This window comes from Sphaeroforma arctica (assembly GCF_001186125.1).
Source record: "Sphaeroforma arctica JP610 unplaced genomic scaffold supercont1.890, whole genome shotgun sequence".
NCBI lineage: Eukaryota > Ichthyosporea > Ichthyophonida > Sphaeroforma > Sphaeroforma arctica.
In genome coordinates, this window is record NW_014039668.1 from 10,402 (window position 1) to 12,640 (window position 2,239).

At 42.7% G+C, this 2,239-nt stretch overlaps 2 protein-coding genes across 2 annotated transcripts in view; one reads left to right on the plus strand and one right to left on the minus strand.

The window, feature by feature from the left end:
- Window positions 1-60: 60 nt before the first annotated feature.
- SARC_09115 (hypothetical protein) lies at window positions 61-574 on the plus strand (the record flags this gene model as incomplete). Its single annotated transcript, XM_014296879.1, has 1 exon — window positions 61-574. A coding segment is annotated over one exon (332 nt), but the record flags the coding sequence as incomplete, so codon positions are not given.
- Window positions 575-1,831: 1,257 nt separating this feature from the next.
- Window positions 1,832-2,239, minus strand: part of SARC_09116 (hypothetical protein) — a gene marked incomplete at its 3' end in the record, with an annotated part of 9,622 nt that continues 9,214 nt past the window's right edge. The window contains exon 7 of the mRNA XM_014296880.1: window positions 1,832-1,950. Coding sequence (XP_014152355.1) covers window positions 1,832-1,950 — 119 coding nt within the window. The remainder of the gene's footprint in view (window positions 1,951-2,239) is intronic.

Sequence of the window (2,239 nt, forward strand, 5' to 3'; positions counted from 1 at the left end):
AACAACAACAACAACCACATCTACCAACAACAACAACAACAACAACAACAACCACAGCTACAACAACAACCACAGCTACAACAATAACTACAGCAGCAGCAGCAGTTACAGCTATCACCATCGCAGTCATCGCGGCCATCGAGAGGGCCTTTAAGGGAGAGTACGAGTGCAGTGAGCGAACCCCATCCCAGTACAACCACAAAAGGACATACGGAAAATACGGACACTCATGCACACTCACAAGCGCAAACACAGAACATGAAAGTACATTTGACCTATTCCAGACTGAGCTTCAGCAGGCCCGCCAACAGCTGGCATTCAGGACAGCAAATATGAATGGAGATGGAAATGCGAATACGAATGGTCGCACAAGCCCAAGACATACAGATTAGTAAGGAACCGAAAGTGAGCAAAGACACATAGGTAAACAAGGACACACAGTTCAATAAGAAAATTCAAATCAGACAGGACTTGCAGACGAGCAGCAGCACAGGAATGATGGGGGGGCACTTGGCGGCAGGAATGCAGCGGGTGGGCCGCTTTTCCACAGCCTGCAAGCTTACGGAGATGTGGGAAATAAGTAAAACAACCAAGCCATTGGGTGTATAATTGTATTGTAGAGTGGACGCATGTAAAACAACCAAGCCATTGGGTGTATAATTGTATAGTAGGGTGGACGTATGTAAAACAACCAAGCCATTGGGTGTATAATTATATAGTAGGATGAATGTATGTAAATCAACCAAGCCATTTGGTGTATAATTATATAGTAGGGTGAACGTATGTAAACAACCAAGCCATTGGGTGTATACTTATATAGTAGGGTGAACGTATGGTCTATGTGGCCCACTACTAAAAGTGGCCACTGCAATATCGATAACACTACTTTCACCCACAACGTGATTCAATTTGTATTTATAGTATATCGTCAGTACATGTCAAATGCCAGCAAGTAGTAGAATCAACAGCTTGGATATACTAAAGTCAAATTAGTTAATGCCGATATTTATATCATCTTGAATTTGTGATAGAATAATAAGCCTGTCAGCATAGTGTGAGAGGGTTTCGAGCACGTTGTAATATTTTGTCATGCCGGGTGGTCGCTGTAAGCAAAGAGGGGATTGCTTTACCCACCCCAAGATCACTTTTTGCAGGGACGTGATAGTCGCTGAGTTTAACTTGCGAATTATAATTGGGAATGTGTGTGGCCTCCGTTTAAAACAACTATCAGTACGCCATCGGTGCTTGTCGGTCGAGACTACTCAGAATCCTGCTTTGAAGTCGACGACTAATAATCCGTTATGTTTGCTTCATCTCGAAAACAATTAAACGGGAAACATTGAGGCTCAACACTTGCATTATCAGTATATTTGCCAGGCCATACACATTGATATTACTGCTACAGCTGAACTTAATGGTTGAACACTATCGAATTCTGCTCGCATGGCTGCCGCGTACTAAGACTTAGATACATATCTATAAACTGTTTTAATAATTTCACTATAATTGGATCATCTGTCGTGCGCTGAGAGTATTAGCTGAACATCTTGCGGCCTCGATTGAACATCCGCCAGACCGTACGAGGTCAATATATCATTGCACTCGGACCTGGGTTGAAAAACAAGGATGAATAGCCACGAATGAGCAGAGACGGTACATATAATACCGGGCAAACTAGCTCAGTTTCTGATAGTAAACGATTATAGCACTCAATCACGTACAGCTGTATACGATGGATGTGGACAGGTGAGGGGGTATTAGTTCGAAACACAGTACGAATCAATTGATCCGACTACACCAGATGCTATAACAAATCCAAGATGCCATTTGCTTACCTGTATTCGGGATCTACGAACACGCTGGACTTCGCATCGATATCTGCGGTAATGAAGGCGTACGCTACTGTCATGGTGCGATTCAGTATGATAGCCGGTGACAATCCATCAGGACCTGTATACAAACGTGGTTTGGAAAGAGAGTTTATATATGTGCTTAATCTTCAGTGTTGTTGTGAGTATCACTGTATGATATACATGAGAACTATATTGGGATGAACAGAAGGATGTATATGCACATGAAGTGCATTGCCTCAGACACATTCAGATTTATTGCGGTGACGAAGGCACGAGCAGGTATCAAGGAGCAAATAAGTAACACAGACGGATTGTGATGATAGTGTACTACAACTGAACAATAGGTGGATTCATGTGGCAAGCGAAACCCTAAGTATCTATGTAAT